The 20,647-nt window shown below is 36.7% G+C and overlaps 1 protein-coding gene across 1 annotated transcript in view; it reads right to left on the bottom strand.

The window, feature by feature from the left end:
* The window catches only part of ANGPT1 (angiopoietin 1), a 162,597-nt gene that overhangs the window by 83,542 nt on the left and 58,408 nt on the right, over positions 1–20,647 (bottom strand). The window contains exon 2 of the mRNA XM_048939878.1: positions 2,789–2,944. Within this exon, the coding sequence (XP_048795835.1) occupies positions 2,789–2,944 (156 nt within the window). The remainder of the gene's footprint in view (positions 1–2,788; positions 2,945–20,647) is intronic.

Here is a 20,647-nt window from a genome sequence, read left to right as displayed (position 1 = left end):
TGATTTATTAGAAATAACTGTCATTTCTAAATCCTTTTATTTAAACTCAGCTAGAGCAAATGAACTCAATCAGTCTGCACTGATATGTAACAGCTGACACTCTGGAACCCTGCATGCTGTAGAACAAATAGTACTGGTCTTGGAGAAGAAGGAAAGGTGACTGCCAATAAGTTTTACTTCAGTGGAAAGAGCAAAAGATATGCTTCAAATATGCATTCTTATAAAGCAAGCTTAAACTAGAAGAGTACATATGTACTTGAATTTAAGCCCAAAGTATTGCATCTGCTGTTTTGTAAATGGAATTCTAACTCTAGTTTTCCCTCAAGATCTCTCCTTTGTAGTGTTGGCAGAAATCTGGTGTCTGCTTATGTTATCACCATTTGCCCTGTTACATTCCTTTTTTTTTTTAAAGCTGAAGGCTGTAATCTTAATGCTTTATGCAATTATCTTTCACCTTAGCATGGTCTGTATCAACAAAACAAATTTTACTAGGTACGTCAGACTGAAAGAAGATGTTCATTCAAATGAAAGAGAATAAATGCTGAATAATAGTTCAGAAGTGAAAATAAAATCAAGAATGAAAATAATAAAATTACTTATGATGGTTGATTTTGCTGATATACTGTTTTTCATTGCATAGATTCTAGAGAAGCAAGTATCAATATTTTTGTAGGTAAGTGTGCGTGCAACAGCTGTGAGGTATAATCACTTCTGGAACTGAACATGACTCCTCTCTAAAGGAACCTATCAGACCTATCTTGGGAGGCCAAGTTTCAGTTTCGTCATGGGATTAAATAGTAACATCTTTTCATGTATGCCTAACAGGAATTTATGTTATCGTAAATGAAAAAAAATGGCTCTCAACCTTAATATATGCAGTGCTTTCTTTTTGTTTGAAGTTCTTGATACTCACAGAATGACTTGAATTGGCCTTTTAATAGGGAACAGTGGTTGAAAAAAATTGAAATTGATCTCTATACAGATATTTTGATGTTTGAGATGTATGTATTTGTAAATTCTAGGAGGCATCACCACAGTTTTAGAAGGACCCGGTCGGAATTGATGTATTACAAAGGTTAGCAAGTATCAAGGAGACAGGAAGTTACCAATAGATTTGCAAAGAGGATATATCTGTGGAGTAGCCTACTTAGTTCTCGCTATCCTACTATTATTAATTGGCATTACAGTACTCTTCCTCAAGTTGAGTATTTTTGCCTATGATGATAAGCAGCGAGCAATTTTCTGTCCTTATCTTCACCAAAGAAGTTTTCATCTTACTTTCTCCATTGTCCTGCTGAGGCAGTAGATTGAGCGAGTGGCTTGTGGCAGATCTGGCAACCAGCCATGGGCACTCCATCACAGTCTGTCTGTCTCATCATTGCCAACAGCAGCCTCAGCTCTGTAGCCTTCTGCACCATGCTTTTCTGATTGCTAGTGGAGCCAGAGTCTACCATTTCCCATGTTTCTGTGAGAGCCAAAGTAGGAAATGTGCCACTGGGCTGGAAGTCAGATCAAGGACTGCTGCAAGGTAGATACCAATTCGTATCCTGAGCATCCTTTAAATTCTTCAGCTATAGGTACAGAATAAGAAGCACTGGTGGTGCTTCTACCTTGAACTGATTTGTCAATGGAAATGAGATAGGGGCAATGTATATATATATTCTCCCTTATGTAGTCGGATGAGGTAACAACAAATGAGTTCTCAACACCTACACCTAAGGAGGTCTTTTATACCCCCCTGCTACACCTCTCTCTGCTGAGCAAGTGATATCACAGTTTATAGAAGGTATTCACAGCTTCTATTTCTGTTTAGATATTCCGTTGAATTTAGCTATATTTGTTGTATTGATTTATAAATTCTCTTGAAATACCATTCCCAACATTTTCATAAGTTACTGTGGTATCTTTTCAAAGCTGTGGTAATTTCAGATCACCGCATCAGAGTTGTTTAGAGCATCTGTCTTTCATAATTGCTGCAGCTTCTCAGTATATTGTAAGGCAGTTACATAATAACATGGTAATGATATTTTAGATGTCAATAAGAACATTGTGATTTCTCAAGAAGTGCATATGCTACTAGAACAAACCAAATAAATGCAACACATAAACTCCTGTGTAACATACCACATGCTAGGAAGATCAAAAATAAATAAGCATCATAAACCGATAGAACTCAGAAGTCAAAAATTTGTATGTTGCAATAAGCCCAATAGGAAATTGTACTCTGTGTTATAGCAATGATATAAGTGTCACTTGAATCGAATGTGTTATTTTAGTTCGAGGAATCATATAAAGACGGCTTTTCAAATTCATGTGATATGCAATTTTGCAATACACAGTGTTTTATAAAGAAGCTGATGCTGGCCCCTCTATCATCACACTGTAAAAGCTGCCGATGTATAATACCTTTCAACTAGAAACATCTTCCAAAAAGTAACCTTATAAAAAGAATGAAGGCAAGTAATAATGAAGATCAAAGGCTCTGATTTAGCCTGAAACTCATTATCTCGCTTGACATTTGTATCATTCACAGTTGGTAACTGAGCTACTAATTTGAAGTCAAGTACTGATTTAGTTTCCTAGCCATTCCAGCCTGCTTTATACACCTAGAGCTACATATACCAACAAAATGAAACCTGAAGAAAGTCACATAAAAAATCACTGCTTTTCATACCAACGTGTAAGTTTCTTGGAAACATTTGTTGAAATGTTTTGCATGATGTGTTAGAAAAGATGGGAAAAATTCTCAGCAATTAAAAGCTTTTAGAAAACTGCTCTGGGAACATACCTGTGTTTCAACATCCGTGAGTTTTCTTGTCTGTTCTGCTGTCTGGCTGAGGAGGCTGGTCCCTATCTCAAGCATGGTGGCGGTGTGGTTCTGCACAGCATTCTGCTGCAGCTGCACCATCTCCGACTTCATGTTTTCCACAATGTAGCTCTCAAGCTGTAAAAAAGAAAAGGTTGTAGTTGTGGTGTTTTTGCCTGCTTAGGCCTTCGGGTGACATAAAGATGCATATCTACCATTCTTGCCAAAAGGGGAAATTTCAAAGTTTCCAAGGGCATTCAGCTGACCAACTGGAGCAGGGACCAGACATTCTGGTAGCCCCTTCCAGTCTCTGATTCCCATGTTTTCCAAAGTACCACAGCCTGCTGACATGAAGTCCTGTTTGTCTCTATCTGTGTCGAAGTTGCAGCAAATACTTCTGGTAAAGTTCTCATGGCAGTTCCAAACTGACCACCAAAAGATCAAAGCTCACCACGGGGAAAATGCAGGTGCAATTTGAATATTATAGCATATGAGTCCTTTCTGGAAATGATCCTAATTTTCCTGGATTGTTACTGTCTCACAGTCATTCAACAACATGACATTTTTTACTGAGCCAGATTCTCCTCAAAGAGATCCACAAACTCAGCAGTGGAAGCCCCAGAATTTGTGAAGACATTCTCTCTCACGGTAATAAGAGAAGGAAGCTGTTGATAAAAAAATCTTGGAAGATGTTTTGCTCCTTTGCCTCAGAATAATTTGGTATTCTTTTACGTTTAGTTAAAAAGGATGTGAATTAGGACTCTCAAAATAAAATGGGCACCCCAGAGGGTGACACTTCTTGGTTTTGTTTTAGTTAACATAGGCAGGGTCATTCCCTTCTATCCACCTAAATCCCTGCCCTGCCACAGAAGACTGTGAAGCAGGATAGCCTACAACATGAAGAGACTGTTACATGCATAGCCATCTTGTTTCACGTACTCCACAAAGTATTAACACGTAGAAAAGTGTTTTGGGGCACTGGCTGCAATACATTCCACTGAAATAAGCTGGATTCTAACTAATTTACACCCAGTGAAGATTTGGTTCCTGGTTTTGTTTTGTGGCTCATCATGTATTTTACAGCAAGCTGATTCCAGACTTAAGCACTCTTTGCCTAATAATTTTAACCACATTGGACCTCCTTCTGGAACAGCAAGGATATTTCTTTGTGAAAGGTAAGCTGCACAACTAAATAGCGAGAGCCAGATGGAGTTGATTTAAAGGCTGAAGAAAGGAACAGGAGTCAGGCATAAACTGCATGATTAATAGGACGGGTTGCTTTCATCTTATCTATTAGCATTCCTGTGCTGATGGGTAACTACTGTAAATGCTCTAATGAGCCACATCAGCTGAACTTACTAAAGATTTGTTACAAATTTGATCACTTACATTTGCCTCTTGCTAGTTTTAAAAACATTTTTACAGAAAAGAACATTGTCACAGTGTAAGGTGTTTTCTGAATGAGACAGCTGAGGGTTTTGTTGCTGTTGCTGTTGCTTTTTTTTATTTATTTGTTTGCTTAAACTTCAGTTTGGAAAAACAATTAATGCATATGATGGTCAAAAGTGGACATCCTTTAGTTTCAGACCACAAAAAATTCTGCTTGAATTATCAGGTGACCACTCTGGTCTGGAAACCTGCAGAATGTTTTAAGTGGTGGGGATTTTTTTAATATAATATTTAAATGAGAGCTAACAGCTAAAGAAAACTCCATGCATTGCAAAAGATGCCTGAAGTGAATATCTCAATTTTCCACTGTCAAAGGAAGCTCACTGCTCAGTTTTAGTTAGTAAACTAAAACTGAGATGCTGCAGATATTAAGCTAGGTCAAGGGAGTTTTACAAATCTATCATATTTCTACACCATGCTTTTATGTTCACTAATATTTTGCCTTTATTTCTTTCACATCAGATGGTGTATTTTTAGCCATCCTCTGTTTCTTGGTGGTTTTATAGCTATTGAATTTATTTACAGGTCATCCTTTGGTTGCCAATAATCCCTGTGAAAGAGCCCCAGAAAAAAGAACGGTAGTTCTTCTCCATATTATACTTCAAATACTGGAATGCATGAACAGGAAACCCAAATTTCTCCCCCAGCATTAAATTCCTGATGAAACACAGGCCCCTCAAGTATTGGTACAGCCCAGGATTCGGTACCAACACACCACAAGTTTCCATGCATCTGATGTCTTCATTTTTCATAGAATCATAGAATCACAGAGTCACAAGGTTGGAAACGACCTACAAGATCATCCAGTCCAACCGTCTCCTCATCACCATTGCCACCACTAGCACTAAACCACATCATGCAGCATGTCATCTAGATGCCTCTTGAACACTGCCAGGGACGGCGACTCCACCACCTCCCTGGGCAGCCATTCCAGTGCCTGACCACCCTCTGAGAGAAAAAGTTCTTCCTTATGTCCACCCTAAACCTCCTCTGATACAACTTGCGGCCATTGCCCACTGTCCTGCTCGTTGCCTGGGAGAAGAGGCCAAATCCCTCTTCACCACAACCTCCCTTTAGGAGGTTGTAAAGTGTAATGAGTGCATTTCCAGATACACTTATAGCATGTATGCATCATGAATGTGCAGTGCATTATTTGTTCAGCTTTCTGAAACTGCCTCACTCACTGCGTAAGCTATGTTATGCATATGTGCTATGGATCTTTGAAATCCATTCAAAAGCATAGTGGCTAACTCATTGCACAAAAAAAGAAAAAATCAGAAATTAGAAATTTTCACACACCAGTAAAAAGAAATGTGGATAAGGATGTAGACTTAAAAAGACAAAAGCACTTCTATATTTCTAACAAGATGCTCTGCTTGCTGTTTTACTAATGTCACAGAAAGGAATGCATTTGAAATGTACTGTACCTGTGTGGACCTACAGCAGTTTTCACCTAGCAGGAACAAAGGCATAGACTGAGTCATACTGGATACTTCTAGTTCTTCTAGACTACTTCTAGTTATTGTAGTCTGGCACATTCTCCGTGGTATCCAGTCTTAGGCAATTGCTCCTGGTTACTTACCCCTAAAGCACACTGTGGTTGAATCAGGCACTGTCCCATTATAACAACAAAACTGACTGTCCTGTTTCTGAATTAATCAGTAAATGCCTTTGTAAATATTTGGTATTCATTAGACTGCCACAATAGCTTCTGTGAGCACATCTTAGGAGTACCAGGAGCTGTTTGCCCACGCAAAGGAGAGTAGAAGACTGGGTTCTGTTGTATGAATCTTATTTCCTTCATCCACATCTTTTAGTTTGCTCAGGAGATTTACTGGTTATACTGACCCTGCTGAAATTCACATTGACTCCAAGATTTCAAAATTTCACCTATTATTTTTATTGCAGGAAACCAATATTTACTGGGTTCATTATTGACACATGCTGAGGTTTTTTTTTTTTTTTTTTTTTTTTTTTTTAAGCCTTGCATTTTTGAAGGTTCTGTTTTGAATTTATTAAGCCTTAGACTAAGATTTCTTTCTGATTTGGTAACAGGGATAACATCTATTTAACAGGTGATAGATAAAAGGATACTTGTGTGGTGGGCTCACTAAAAATAAGTGGCACACAGAAACTCATTCACAAGAGTAATCCTGAGAACGCTTAAGACACCTTCTTGAGTCTTTGATAATCTGTTCATGCCATAAATTACTTAATTTCAATTTGTCAAGAGATTCTTCATTAAAAAGTCAATATGTTTTTACAGGTGTGTGTACATTGTATGTTTGGTTTTTCAAATCCTTATGCTACTAGTTATTCTTATTTCAGTTACTTTTTGTTGAAATAATGAAACAAAATTCTTTTCTGCATTCTTTACCCCCCATTCCACCCTTCCCACTACATGGCTTTCTATTGCTCATTGATGTCCCTGTTGTTAACTCAGATGCATCTGCTTTTGGTAAGACTCATTATGTTGTACAGGAGTTTTCAGAAATGCAGAATTACAAGTGGGATGCATAATAACCTTGTAACATTCTCAGATATAAAACTGTCAGAAGGTTCACTATTATTGTTTAATAAACATTCCAGAGGATTATGCTTTAAAAGTATCTAGCTTTTTCTGGACAATGTTTATTGAATAATCTTCATAGAAACCACCCAAACACTAACAGAACTATTAAAATGGAAACTGCAACTTAGGGCCTAAATAAATGATAATGGTTTGTGGCAGATGGCTTATAAATAAAATAAGAGGTTTTTCTTTTACTTTGATCAAGTACTGTTGGTCTCAAGTAATTATATGGTAAGGACTGCTATGATATCCAGATGATGTTAGGCTTTTATATGCTGCCTTTGCACGAGAATGCAAGTTAAATAGCAATATGCTGCTTTCCCTCTCCTACCATCAACCGTATATTGCACAGCATTTGAAATGGTAGAAAGAAAATACACCAGTGATTATAAGAGCTGTTCTGTTTTGTCTTGCCTTGCTTTGCATACAAGAAAATGTACAGTAAAAATGTATTACAGCAACCAGTTAATGCACTTTTCTCAATTTTTCTGTCAGAGTGGGGGATCACACCTTCCACACCTTAGGGAGTCATCTGAAAGTAATATTTGTAGCAACACAGTACGTTTTATTTTTCAAATACTTAAAACACCTCAGTGGGAAATTCAAATATATAAAATTTCTGTGAATTTTGCAAAATTGAAGTAGTTAGGAAGGAGCTTATCTCTAAGAAAAGTCAAATGGATAGGATAGGATAGGGCAGAATAGAATGGAACAGAACTGAATGACAGAATGGAACAGAATAAGTGTGTTGGAAGGGACCTTCAGAGACCATCTAGCCCAACTAGTTGATCACTTCACAGATAAACAAAAGTTAAGCATATTGTTGAGGTCATTATCCAAATGCTTCTTGAATGCTGACAGGCATGGGGTATCAAGCTCTTCACTAGGAAGTTTGTTCCAGTGTCTGACCATTCTCGTGGTAAATAAATCTTTCCTAATGCCCAGTCTGAACCTCTTCTGGTATAGTTTAGTGCCATTGCTGTGCATCTTATCATTGGTGACCAGAGAGCAGAGTCCAGCACCTCCCTCTACTTCCTCTGCTCGAAAAGTTACGGAAAGAAATGTGGTTACATCGTGGCCTCCTCCATACTGAACAAACCAACTGTCCTTATTCTTTCCTCATAGGACATTCTGGCCTTGTTACCAGCTTTGTTGCCAATTTCTGGATGCTTTTAAGGACCCCAATGTGCTTTTTATATTGTGGAGTCCAGAATTGCAAGGAATATTGAAGGTGCTAAATACAGCAGTAGAATCACCTTTTTTGACCAGCTCACTATGTTGTGTTTGACTCATCATATATATACTTTTAAAAAATGATATTACAGTTATATATATTTTTTAAAAAAACCAGCATCAGCTACAAACTATTTGTGAATAAAAGAATAGTCAGAAAACAGCAGTGTTACAGAAATTGAACCATCACATACAGAACAAGAAAGTTGGGACAACTTCAGCATTCATGCTTCCACTACTTCTGCTTGTATGCAATCAGTAGGAATCAGAGAAAACAAAGGCAGAGAGGACAGCATGGCAATGAATAATGCTCAGAAGTTAACACATTCATCTACACCTGATTTGGAGCAGCTCTACCTGGATCTTAAGCATATCAAGGAAAGTGCACATCAATCATAAAAAATGTTGTAGATGTATGTAAGTTACTCTGAAATCAATGCCTCCTCTATATTTTCATGGAAACTGCAACAGATACAAGGAGCATTATTTGGTAAATTCTTAGCTATGAAACACTATTTTTCAGCATAGTCACCACCATAAGCTATTAATTTTGGTTAGCAATGAACAAAAGCCTGCATGCTGCACTCTTAGAGATCTGCACCAGCAGAGGTAACCCACTGTCACTGTCATCACTGCTGAAACACATCACTCACCACCTCACTGTGCTCATATCCACTCTTTGGTCTCCATAAACATTCAACAAGCATCAACAAGCAATTCTAATAGAAGCCAGAATTAAAAGGGCCATGAGAGTAGCCCAGCGACTGTAAATGTAGCTGAACAAACACTTAGGAGAAAAATTAGCTAGAGAAAGTTTTCTGAATCATTTCTGTTTTAATGTAATATACCCAAACTTCTAGCCTTCATGCAGCAAAAAGATAATCCTGTTAATTTTTTGAGTTACCCCTTAATAATAGTAGGTTATTTGCATAATACTTAAGCAATTATTTATTCTCTACTCATGTTTCTGTAGTTTCATACTTTCTATAATATTGTAACCAATAATTTTTAATTCTCACTTAGATATATTTTTTTTACATCCTAAATCACTGTGATGTTTTTCATATTCTATCCCCATCCGAGAAACAACAACTTGCACTATATATCCTCCTAAACCACTCCATGCTGAAATGAATATATGCAATTCTTAACTGAAATATTCATAGCATTATTTTTCCCAAACCTAATCTTGTAAACAGATAGAAGATACTTTGCCTTAGTGAAAACTGAATCATTCAGTTCATGTATTTACCATCTAGCTATAAAGCATAATAATAGAGGCTTACAATTAAATTGCCCTCAGGAAAAAAACTATTGTTGGTTATGTATGTTTAATTTATAGCCTGCATAAGATTTACATAAATCGATGAATATATTCTCATATGTATAGCAGCACACTGCTACAAATATCCACTACTTGTATCTTTCAGCATCTGACCAGTGAATACAGTCTCATTCTGGCACACAGAAACCAAACATTTCCATTCAGCTAACAGATACCGAGATCTGATCCAGATGACTTCCCTTGTACTAATTACACTTGTACTCATAGTGGTTTAACTTGGTCTTGTAGCAAACTTCAGTTGAAAAAATGCTATGAATTTAGATGAGTCTTTTAGGTATTGCATATATATTGCATATATATATATATAAACGGATTTTCATTTCAAATAAAGAAAAAATGACTATATATTTTGTCAGAAGAAATCAGTCATAACAGATGTAAAATATTATTTTAAAGCACATAAACATAAATAGCCTTTCAGCTTCATCCAGGCTCAATTACCTACAGAAATTTTGTGTCCCTCTCAGACTGCTGGATTTCAAGAAAGATGTACATTATTTTCAAAGAGACTTAAGATGAAAAACTGCCATAACTATGGAAAACTGAACAAATCAGGAAAGTTTAACTTAATAAAATGTTTAACAGGGAAATAACTAATTATAAGTATTTTTAAGACTGCAAAGTGAAAGAGAATCATCTGTTTTCCATATCCATGAAGGAGCAGTATATGAAGTTTAACTTTTTCTTATCAGAGAAATGTTTTATAACAGTACAGGTAGTAAAATACCAGTAGAAATTTTGCTAGAAAACTGGAAAGATCTCCATCACTGGGGGTCTTAAAAGAATGTTTTAGGTAAAGATCAGAGTGAATAAGTGGTATTTTATGATTCTTTCTTTTTATGATTTTTTCATCCTCATTTTTGTGTTTTACTTCAGTCTTTAAGCTAAAGATTCAATTTTTGGATTTAAACTCTGTAATATAACTATCACTGGTCAGCAAAGAATTTGGAATATTCATCTGAGAAAACATTTTGAATGAAGTCAGTAAAGAAGAAGGTTCTCATCATCAATTAAAACCAACAAATTTTTAAAATGTATTAAAATCAAATGTAATTATATAAATAAGAGAAACTGTTCTGTACAGACAGCAAAATCAAGAATGTCAATGAGGACATTTCTGAATGTATGCATATATCTCAGTAAGAATGTGGTCTGCAGACCCATCTGAGACTGTCCATAAAATCACAGTACTGCATTGTACTTAAATTACTTAGGCTGCTTTAGAGATGGCAGTCTCTGAAAATCAGTCCGTTTGTAGATATTTGAATGTGTCAGTGGTGGCTTGGCATTTCTGTGCCATGTTTATGTTATGCAGTAAAGTACATATAATGTAATAGGTAATAATATATAATGATGGTGAATAATGCTGTACACTGTGTGACATCCCACTGGAATCTTGAGAAACTGGAAGAAAGACTATTTCTATTAAACAGTGTTCTTAATAAAAATAGAAGTAGTCCTTGCTGTGTCTGTCAAGACAATACATAGGGAACACAGAGTTCTTTGTTTCAAGACATCAGAAGACCTCCTTGGAAGCATTTACAAAGTAGTATAATATTCAATATATGAGTAACTTAGGGAAGCAAGAAGTATGAAGTGTCTGGCATATAAAATACAGTGTATTGACATAGGCAAAGTATTGATTTTACTGGCCTGATAATTCAATCTGAGCTTCCTATTAGGCATCTTCAAGACATCTTTCCAAGTTGTTCTCAGAGTTTTATATCATTCTAAAAACTTTCCTGCTTTTAGGCAAAAGTCAAAAAATCAATATAAATGGAATTTATTTTTCATTTCAAATGTGATTAATTACAGTCATTGCTAAAGCATACAACACTTTTTAAGAATTAATTTCAATTACTTTTATATGAATATTAGATCTCTTGGTTTTTTTAATTTTAAGGTTTAATAAAACCAATAAGCAAAATAACTGAGAATCATATCAAATGTTATTAAATAGTCCCATAAGGAAGCTACTTAGAGCAACTAAATTAGAACAATATGTTCTTATTTTTTACTGATTAGTAATATTTCTGGTTCAAAGAATTATCTAGTTTAATGTTAATCTTTAAAAATTTTATGCAGGGTCAATTGTATTTTTCTTTCTTGGTCTAAATTTCCAAGTCACTTATTTGTATAAACAAAATTTATTTATGATTATACAGTTGGCTGCAAACATGACCCATCCCTGATATTCACCAAAGAGGAAGATATGACTGTAGAAAAGACAGTGTCTGCCATGTTGACATAAACAAACAAATGAATCCTGGTAGGGATTTTTTTAGTTCACTATGGAAGTGCGGAACTAATTTTCTTTGATGAAGACACCTTCATGATGAGTACTTTTTTTTGGAATGGCTGATTTTGTAACAACTTCTGCATAGCTGACTGTTTGGACAAATTGTGGCTTATTCCTGTGGAAGGGCGTACTGTTTATACTCAAGCTCCAATCAAGTATCTCCTTTTTACATTACAAAAGGTCTCTGAAAAATGTAGCTTTCAACTGCATAAATAGTTCTGGTTGCTATATTACACTGCTGGCATGTAGCTAAACTTTCAGTGAACTTGGGGAACTGTAGTATAGTTTGGAGTCAACACATACCATTTTATTTGCATTATAGGAGGTAGAATAATGTTTTAATATTGTTTCACTAGTTCATTTGTAATTCTGCTTGGTTTCTTACACTCATCACTATGACGTATGAGCATATTTTTGGTATTCTGTGTATGAAACACTTTATCAAGAAGTGGAATCTCTTCATTCATTTCCAGGAACTATGCCTTCAGCTTTTAGATCCTCTCTGATGAAGAAATCATCAAAACATTTTATTACATTTGTCAGTGTTTCATATATAACTGTAACTTCCTTGAAGAATAACCTTCTTCTGCCTTTTGTCAGTGCCTGATACAAGTGCTTATAACCAGATGCAGACCCCAGGCATTGTAATATGATGATGACTGCCAAAATTCTTCTGTCTTAATTTTGGGTTTTTATTGTTTTTTAAAACATAAATGGGAAGTATTGATACACTAAAACCACCCTGAAAGTACTGCAATTTCTGTTCATATTGGGCTACAGGAGTTCCAGGACCATCAAACACTTTCCCCACTGTTCCAGGCAACTATTAAGCCAGGGAGACACATAAAATATCTACTCCCTGTGTCCCACTAGCCTTAAAATTCTTGGCAGAAGTTGTGATCTCTATCCTATGCATGCACATCCTCCATGTATGATTCTATCATAAATAGTGGTGAATAAAAATGAAAGTGATCTAGTATCATTTTCTAGATGACAGAAAGTAATTCAAGCTTCCAAGAGTTTCACTGTTACAGGAAACGCAAAGCTTACTGTGTGTTCTCCCTGTCTGTCTCGAATGTGATATTTTATAGACTCATAGACTTCGGGAAAGAACTGAACTATGGTAGGTTTTTGCTTTGTCCAAAAACAGAGAAAGAGTACACCTAGTGGTTCTTGTGACCATGATTAGTGTTTGTCAGGCTAATGTTATCTCAAAATGCAGAGAAAACTGGAAGCAAAAAAGATATGCAGTTTCACATTGGTTCATGGTCTGCTAGAGGACAGAGCATGCTGCTACCAATTTGTGACTCTTTGCTACCGATTTGTGACATTTGGCAAGTTAGAGCAGCTGAGTAGCCACAGTGCTTGTAAACAAATTAAATCCCTCACCTCTGTATGTATTATTTAGTTTAAAATGCTTTTAAAAGTCTGTTTACACTACCCAGAATGAGAATTTCTTAATCAAGATCTTTGTTCTTTTATCCTATTTTTCCTTGTCTAATGATGACAGTTGTTTTGCTTTATATCTTGTTTTCAGCATTTGGCTTCAATACTGTGATTCCATTCATATCAAAGACTGATATCCTTGTCTGTTGGTACCTAATAGAAAAAAGAACAAAGTCTGTATGTCCTGTAAAATATTTTCCCCTGTAGAAAACAGAGGAGATAGAGGCCTGAAATCTGCTGAACTACTTCAGTCTATCAGCAATTAATATCTAGACAAAGGTTTATATATTCTCACATGTAGTATTTATGTGCATAGATTTACATGAGTGTGTACCTAATAACTGTCTTAAATTATGAGAAGCAAATGTAGGTAGAGAGCAATATTCATTTGTGTCCTATAAAGTTTGGCTACATTTATTGTTCCTAACTTTTATTACAATAATTTGGACACAGCAGTTTAATGATAGATTTTGTGAATATATGACAATGTTTGCCTTACTTTTATTGCAGACATTAAAAAATTATATCGATACATCTCTGCTGGAATCACTTTATAATTTTAAGTCACAAGTAAATTAGTTTTTCAGAAGCATCTATAGCAGTAAACTAAGAACGTTTCACAGAGTGCTATAAAAATCTTTACCACTTGTACAAAATCTAACACTTTTTCTTTCCTTTCCTGAAATTCTATATATCCCTATTAATCTCTTAAGTGTCTCCATACATACCTGTAATTCTAAGCTTTATAATGAATGTGCAACTCTGTTAAGTGGGGAGGTGGCCCTGCCAAGATATGTGCAGCCCCAGAAAACCTGATTTCTTCCTGTGCTTGTGGAACAGCACAAATAGCTATATGAAATTACTGTCAAATACTTCTTTCTAATTAGTAGAGCGAGGAACTAGTGTAAGAACCTCAGGTCAGAACTGTCACATATTCAGTAAATATGTGCACATATTTGCAAATACAAATACAGGTACGCATGTATAAAATAAATATGAGTGCATTCCAGTAAGTAGATTATAAAATCCCTGATTTAGAAGCAACAATGGAAAGATCTGAAGTTCACTAAACCATACAGTGAAATATCTGGTACTCAACTTGCAGAAAAGAATATGAAAACTAATAATACAAAAGCATTTTGGTTTATCTGGAATGGAGTAGTTCAAGAAAGGAATTAATAATAATATAGTGACAATTGTTTAATAATTGTATAGAAATATAAGACCTTTTTTACAGAAAATATTAGAGCAATATAAGCATATGTAGATGATCCTGGTCCCTCTCTTCATTAAATTCCTCTGTGTATTTTGAAAGGGAGCAGTCACGCATTTCCTTTCAGCCATGAAAGTGTGTTAATACGACGTCCTTCATCTCCAACTGTTGGAATAAGATTAAGGATGTGATTATAGGGATCAGTTCCTTGTCGTTGTTTACTTCATGAATGCTACAATCCCTGAATGAGAAATGTAAGACTACAAGTTTCTCTGGAGAGATCAAATAGTGGGAAGAAGTATTATTGTTCCCTTTAACTGCTAATGGAATGATATTTGTGGACGTGCAATGATAAGGAGTAGAATTGGATTTTTCTGCACTTTGCATGTACCACAAAGTGAGTAGTAGCTACAAGAAAAATGGATAGACGATCTCTTATTTTACTGTAATTCTGTATCATAAAAACCAAACATATATGGATTTGGGTAAATATGCAAATCTTTTGCAGACATTTCTGCAGTTACATCACTGCAAAGAGGAACAAAAGGAAGGGGAGTAACAGAGGAATATTTCCTCCTTGGAGCCAGGCTCCAAGACCAGCATTTTTTACCCTTTTTCCAGGTCCTGGGAAGAATATTCACTTCTACTTCAGTTTACCATAATCACAGCTCTTCCTGGAAGTCAATGTTATTGAAAGACATTCCTCTCTAAATCATGAAATCATGAGCTAAAGCAGGAGAGAGCTCAGCCTTCAGTTTTCCTAACTGCTAACTCACTGTCAGTAGTTTCTCTGGCTGTTACACAGTTCCTATTGTTAATGAAGGCAGAGCAAATTGATTCATAGGTAAACAGCTAATCACATACGTACAGAAACACCCATGCAGAACAACAGATGTGGTAGATTACAGACAGAAAAACAGGGGCATGTGCTAAAAGTGGATAGCTAGACCAAGAGAAAGACAGTTTGTATACAGTAATTTGAAAATACATCTGATTTTATAAGGGCAAACAGAAGCCACTAGACATTATTCTTAAGTGTTATGCTTAATTAAAAAAAATAAAAATACAAATCAGAAATAGTTGCTTCCAATTAGCTCGCAATGCATGTATGTCCAATTAGATTCAGAGAAATAAACTTTTTAAAATGATAACCTGGCTACTTTCTCCTAGTAAAAACTGTTGGGATGCCTGTGATGCATCCTTTAGACATTCTAAGTATGACTATCTTGCCTGTGATCAGTTAAGTAAACTCCCAGGAGTGCTGGCACCAACACTGCTCCCGCATTCCCAGCAAGGCGTCAGGGTCAGCTGTCAGACTTCTGCTCTTGCTGATTAAGTTGCCACTTCTGTTTGTAAATTTCCACAAAATGTCCATGTGCCCAAAGTGATAACAATCACAGTCACTTCCTATTTGTAATCCAGGAACATGCACTGGCCCTTGCCCCAATGGAGCTTCACAGTTCACAAATACAATGTGACACTCCTTTTGACATGATTAATGTAGTGAAAACATAGATCAGTGAGTAAAGATGAGACAACATCGTTATTTTAAATTCTTCTTCCGCTCAGATCTTGTATGAATTTTTAGTATTTATCAGTAGTTTTGCTTTCTTGATGTAACTTCCACAGTACTTTTAATTTTACAATAAATCCCAGGTAGACTCCGTGTAACAATAAGACTAATGTTTTCTTGCCAAGTAAAACCTCATTCAGAAGGGTGGTTTTGTAATAAGTCAGAAGCATTCGGAATGTAATAAAAAATACATTACATAAACTAACACACCACCATAACAGTACTACTAAATAAAATGAAAATGTATCAAGCCCTTAAAACTGCTGTAACTTCAGAATCAGGGATGTCCAAGTTTCAAAATCAAATACAGATATTCCTAAACTTTCAAGTACTCAGATTCAGGATTTTAGTTCAGTCTCATTTTCATAATGATAACCATACTGTTCTTCTCTCTCATGGGTAAGGAAAAATATCTGTTGCACTGATTTGTAGTTGCAGTATATAAATGCAAACATTCAGGTCATTAGTTTAACCACATGTGCAGAACACACAAGAATTAAGACAACATTTCTCATGACTACAGCTATTCGATCTAAAGAAGAATTGACATCAATAAGGTTCATATCTATCACACTTTGTACCATAATAGTAGAGAACAAAGTGCTCATGAATCCTGAGGAAAGTTTGGCAGCTGTTTTGCTGAGATGTAGGTCACAATTACGCTAATAGTGAGACATTCTGCCCATTAGCTGGCAATTGCATTCGTGCCCTATAGTCAGAGCATTATGGCATGTCAATTTCTTCAGTACTGAAAACAGATGAAAAATCTTGTCAGACTTTAAAAGAATGCTGTGATTGTAGATCTAATCATACTTCTGTCTGCTGCTCCCAAATGACCCAAGGAAACTGTTTATTACTGCAAAGTCCATCAGTCTACCCCTTACAAGTCCCTATACCCAGAGCAAATGAAACCTATATAAAAGACACAAAAAAATTCATGCATATATGCTCCAGGATAGAGGTGTGTTTTTTTTGTTGTTGTTTTTTGTTTTTGTTTTTGTTCTGCAGAACACAGGTCTTCCATTCTTGGTATTGAAACGGCATCAACCTAACTGTATGCCATGCCTGAGGGTCTAATTGCATGGCGGGACCAGCAGAGCCATGCAAGAGACCTGTGGGTGACAGGCCAGGAAACCCCTGATTCCCCCTTGCATCCCTGTCTCATCTGGATCCAATCCTTTCAGTTCAGGTAGCTCTGTGGTTTCATTTCCATGAGGTCAAGTAATGCGGGGTTAGGACACACGTGAATTTATCTCTGGAAAACAAAGCAAATGATCCTCTACTGGGATGAGACAGGAAGGTCAGATAAAGTCTGGAATCCTGATATATTAAAGTCAATGGATGTTTTGCAGTTACCCTCAATTTGGCCAGGATTTTACCCTTGAGACTTCACTTTTCATTTTCACTTTCAGCTCCAGAGTGGGTCAAAATATCTTCACAAAGCCAATAGGAATGCCATTATTTTAATATTAATTAGCTGTCTGCAACTTTAATCTGCTCTGAAACCAAACAATGGGGTTTGTCATTTTACTGTATATCTATTAGTGTGACATCAGTGATTATTTTCTCATGAAAAGAATGATGTTAACATTACTACAAATGTGTAAATAGGGATTATTAACCATTATTATACTAGGACTAAAATGCTAACTGCTAAACATTAAGAAAAGATAAAACATAAGTGCTTTTGTTCTACTTGAAATAGATTACCATGCTACCAAAAAATTCCCAGCAGGAAAAGGGAAGGAGAGATGTAAATTTCTGCAAAAGGTGTAAAATGTTTAATGCATTTCTGTGTGATAATGGTAGAAGCAGTGTGACGGTTCATTTTGTCAGCATGGTGACAAAGGATCAGGAAAACAGAACTTTTTTCTTTTCTTTGCAAATGGACTGCAAAGCTCTTCACAAAGCTGTGTTCTTTAAAAGGAAGAATCTAGGAATAAGTATGTAAAATGAGCAAAAGCTGCAGAATTCCAGTTGAGAGCTGAACTTCCTGAAAGGTCGAGGTGTTTGGTGTTTGTTTGAAGCTTATCTTTTTGTCTCTTTGCAGTTGTAGCCAGGGCTCCTTCCCAGCTGAGTAGCAGCAGTGGCTCTGCTTTCATGGCACCCCAAAGGAGAGGCCATTCCAGCAGACCACTACAGACAGCAGGTCATGGCTCAAAGGCATCTTCTCCATCATAACCCACAAGCCCATTGAGACCAGAGGCTCAGATAGAAATCAGCAATAGCATCGCTGATCTGAAATTCTTCTTCCAGGTAGGACTTCTGCTTGCCAAATAAAACTAGGTAACTACACAACTGCTCTGGCTGACAGTTTCTACTCCAAACTGACAGCTGAGTGTTCAGAAATTGTGATTCTCCCTCCTTCCATTCATTTGCTTATCAACATCTGCATTAGCTAGGGTTACTCTGAGGTTACTTTTTAATCTGGGATGATTGCACAGCTTGGCACTGACAGCAGAGGAACCCACCTGCTTCCACCAGTGAAAGCAGATTTTTGCAAGATGTAGCTATACTAGCAGAAATCCCTACAGATTTCTTTCTTGGACATTACAAGAGAGTAAAAGAGAAGTAGTCAAGCTTTCTTCCTTTATCCCATCTTTCAGAAACTCAGCACAGATTGCGGACATACCCCTTCTACTTGAATGCAATGCATTCATAATCCTGCTTCTATTTTTGAGAGGTGGAAGGGATGTGGGCTCTGGATTGCTGGTGGCTGGAACTGGTTATTCTCAAGTCAGCTCAGTACAAAGGTTTAGTCTATTCCCCACTTTTCTAGTGGTGACAGTGTACTGGTGTAAGTGACAGTTGTAATATGTAAGTAGATTTTGTTCTCATCCTGCCAGAAAAGATTGTGTTCCTCAGCTAAGTCAATTAATTTATCAGGTAAAAAGGAAGCTGACACTGATAAACCATCTGCTGCTAAAATTAAGAGTGTGAGTCCCTGCTTAATAGCGATGCCTATAAAACATGCTGAAATAGGAGCAGCTAAAGAGCACGTAACATTTGAACTTTTGGCTTCCTGGTTTCTGTGAACCCTCCTCAAGGCTGTTACATTATCTGACAGAGTTTCTGATACACCTGTGAAATAAGAAACTGAAACATGGGCTGTCCCAGTAGCTTTCCTTAGGTGGCAGCTCTAATTTCCTTTTGTAAATATAACATAAGCACTGGCTTTCAGAAAGTAAGCTCTGTGTGGACTACCAAAATCACAAAGTGCAACTACATTTCACATAGATACTTTCAGAAAAAAGTTTCCTACTATTTGTTTCTTGGTTTGCTTGTGCTGATTTGTAAATGAATATCCCCATAAACAGACACGAAATTATTAAAAATGCTACGTACAATTCAAACATGAAGCCAGCCCTGTTTGCTCTCTAATTACCAAGATGCTTCGAACAAACAGTGACGTTTAAGAGAATGAACAAAAGAAAAATGTCAAGAACAGCTCAGTGCTTGGATGGACTTTCTTCATCTGTGTTCAAGAGCGCTAGAGGGCTTGGTGCAGACTGCACGTTAGATCAGCTGAACCAGAGCAAAAAATGCTCAAATATTTTGGGGCTGTGGATCTTCACGGCCCCCATTCGTTAACATGTTCGCAATGCCAAAATGATTTTTAATATAAACTGGCTTTCTGAATCCTGAAGTGCTAATCAGACTGGTATTTCATTTTATTTCTTTTATACATAGAGTCTATTCTACTTTTGCATTTACTACGAAGATTTTATTGTAAAATGAGTTAAATGAATGCTACAAAGTAATATATGGTATATAATTAGCTCTGGTGAAGTTTGTAATCAGAGTGCAGTGCTATAGGAAATAATCCTGAATTGTCAAGGGAGGAGATAGATGATGAAATAGTTTTAATTAATCCATATTTTTAAATATACTGAGGTTAACTGTCCTTTTGTACATCAGAAAATTGGTTGCTTAATAATAAATAGGAGATCTGATTTAAAGGTGACTTTTAATTTACATTAATACTTCCATCAAAAGAGGGTTTGCCAGCAGGGACAGGGAGGTGGTTGTCTCCCTCTACTCTGCTCTTGTGAGGCCCCATCTGGAATACTGCATCCAAGTCTGGAGCCCCTAGTACAAAAAAGACAGGGAGCTGTTGGAGAGGGTCCAGAGGAAAGCCATGAAGATGATTAGAGGACTGGAGCACCTCCCCTATGAAGACAGGCTGAGGGAGCTGGGCTTGTTCAGCCTGGAGAAAAGAAGGCTGCGGGGTGACCTCATTGCAGCCTTTCAATACCTAAAGGGAGCCTACAAACAGGAGGGAAAACAACTCTTTGAAAGGGTAGATAACTGCAGGACAAGAGGAAATGGTTTTAAGTATAGGGAGGAAAGATGTAGGTTGGATGTCAGGGGGAAATTCTTTACAGAGAGAGTGGTGAGGTGCTGGAACAGGCTGCCCAGAGAGGTTGTGGATGCCCCGTCCCTGGAGGTGTTCAAAGCCAGATTGGATGGGGCCCTGGGCAGCATGGTCTAGTATTAAATGGGGAGGTTGTTGGCCCTGCCTGTGGCAGTGGGGATGGAGACTGATGATCCTTGAAGTCCCTTCCAACCCTGGCCATTCTGTGATTCTGTGATTCCAGAATAATCTTATGTAGAATAAGACAGAAGTATACAATGAAAATGGTTTACTGTCTCTTGCTTGGATAATTTAAACTGATTTAAAGTAGTTGCAAGTTATTAAAAAAAACAACTT

The sequence above is a fragment of the Lagopus muta genome, chromosome 3, assembly GCF_023343835.1.
Source record: "Lagopus muta isolate bLagMut1 chromosome 3, bLagMut1 primary, whole genome shotgun sequence".
In the NCBI taxonomy this organism is placed as follows: Eukaryota; Metazoa; Chordata; class Aves; order Galliformes; family Phasianidae; genus Lagopus; species Lagopus muta.
Note: the sequence above shows the minus strand (reverse complement) of the source record. Positions and strands in the feature narration are given on the sequence as shown.